The sequence below is a fragment of the Eimeria mitis genome, genomic scaffold (genome assembly GCF_000499745.2).
Source record: "Eimeria mitis Houghton genomic scaffold, Emh_scaff9674, whole genome shotgun sequence".
Lineage (NCBI taxonomy): Eukaryota > Apicomplexa > Conoidasida > Eucoccidiorida > Eimeriidae > Eimeria > Eimeria mitis.
In genome coordinates, this window is record NW_024016833.1 from 1 (window position 1) to 1,438 (window position 1,438).

Sequence of the window (1,438 nt, forward strand, 5' to 3'; positions counted from 1 at the left end):
GTTCATATGCAGGAATGTCTGGGGCATCTACGCCGCTGAAAGCTGAGGATGAGCGTTCTCAAAATGCCTTTGAGGAAGATCTTCGGCGTCACTTGGTAGACATCGCTTATTTGTTTGGCAGGGTGGAAGACCCACAGGAACTCCGAGCTGCTTTACCACTCCGCGCTGCCATCGCTGCCTCCTTTCTGCAGTCTTTGTCGGAATGCACGACTCCCTTGGTAGGGAGAGCGAGCGCCACTGTGGCAACGGCTGTTGATGCGCAGCCAAGCGACGGGTGCACACGAGATAAAGACGCTTATGCAGCTCTTATCCTCGATGCTCGAAGGGTGGAGTGGCTTTTTGTTGCTTATCGCGAGGCAGAAACCCTTCCGAAGCCCGTACGTTATAGTCTTCATTTACCTCCACTGCTGATATATCCTTCTAGCGTAGTCACGTTTTAGTTGCGCTGGGTGAAGCGCATGCAGTCTGACCCAATTGGGGCTGCTTTTGCAGGACAACAGCGTCGTTTCAACTGAAGTGGCGAGCGTCCCGGAGCAAGCGCGGGAGGTATGTCTCGTAAACTGAACAGCGCTGTTGTTTCGATAAATTGTTTCGTTGGTGTGTGGGCGTCCGATGCCGACAGTCTCCTTGCGGAGAAATTTGGGGAATATCATTATAGGATCCGGATGTTTTGCTGTTGTAGGACTCGGGGGAAGCTGACTGTCGGCGGAAATTTGCCTTTTTCCTTGCCGAATGGATTTCTTGGGATTCACAGCGCCAAGATATTTCAGAAGTACACATCGTACAACCAAACAACGGAGACAGGGCAGAGGGCGGGAACAACGCCGAGACTGCCCAAGTTGTTGCCACCGCCAGGGCTGCCGCACAGTCTCTCCTTCCTAACCTCTGCTGTTCATCATTCGTTGGCTACGCCGTTGGGTTTTGGCCTTTCGTGAGGACGAAGGTGGAAGAGTTGCAGAAATCATGGCAGTGGCATAAAACAGCATCGGCTACTCCGGCTGCTGAAGGTGAGTTTTGGAAATTCCTGTCGGGAACCCTCCTCTTGAGTTGCAGTGATAACTGATTACTTTTGGATATTGTTTGTTTCTTTTGAAGTATACCGCCTCACTTGTCTTCTTGTTTTGTGTTGGTGATGTCATTTCAGCCGGAGTATCTACTATAGACATATCCGGTGGTGCTATGTCATTCTTACTGGAGCTCAGCCGACACCTAATAGCGGTTTCACGGAGCCTAAAGTGAGAGATGGCGCTGAGGGGTGTCTCTTATTTAGTATCTGGTGTATTGTCAAGTCATTCCGGAAATTCAGTCACTGCACAGGGTTCAGAATTTGTGCAGCTGACCCCGGGTTCAGTTGGGCATCACAAGCAAAGAACACTGCAGTCCCATGCGTATGCGGTGTTTGTGCCTTTGGTGTAGAGTGGATAGTGTGTCAGAGTCG

General features: G+C 50.9%; 1 protein-coding gene across 1 annotated transcript; it reads left to right on the top strand.

Moving 5' to 3' along the window:
• Nucleotides 1-14: 14 nt before the first annotated feature.
• EMH_0097800 (uncharacterized protein) lies at nucleotides 15-1,239 on the top strand (the record flags this gene model as incomplete). Its single annotated transcript, XM_038021974.1, has 4 exons — nucleotides 15-218; nucleotides 493-546; nucleotides 683-1,007; nucleotides 1,145-1,239. The coding sequence occupies 4 exons, from the start codon at nucleotides 15-17 to the stop codon at nucleotides 1,237-1,239; spliced, it is 678 nt and encodes a 225-aa protein (XP_037879158.1).
• Between the last annotated feature and the right edge of the window lie 199 nt (nucleotides 1,240-1,438).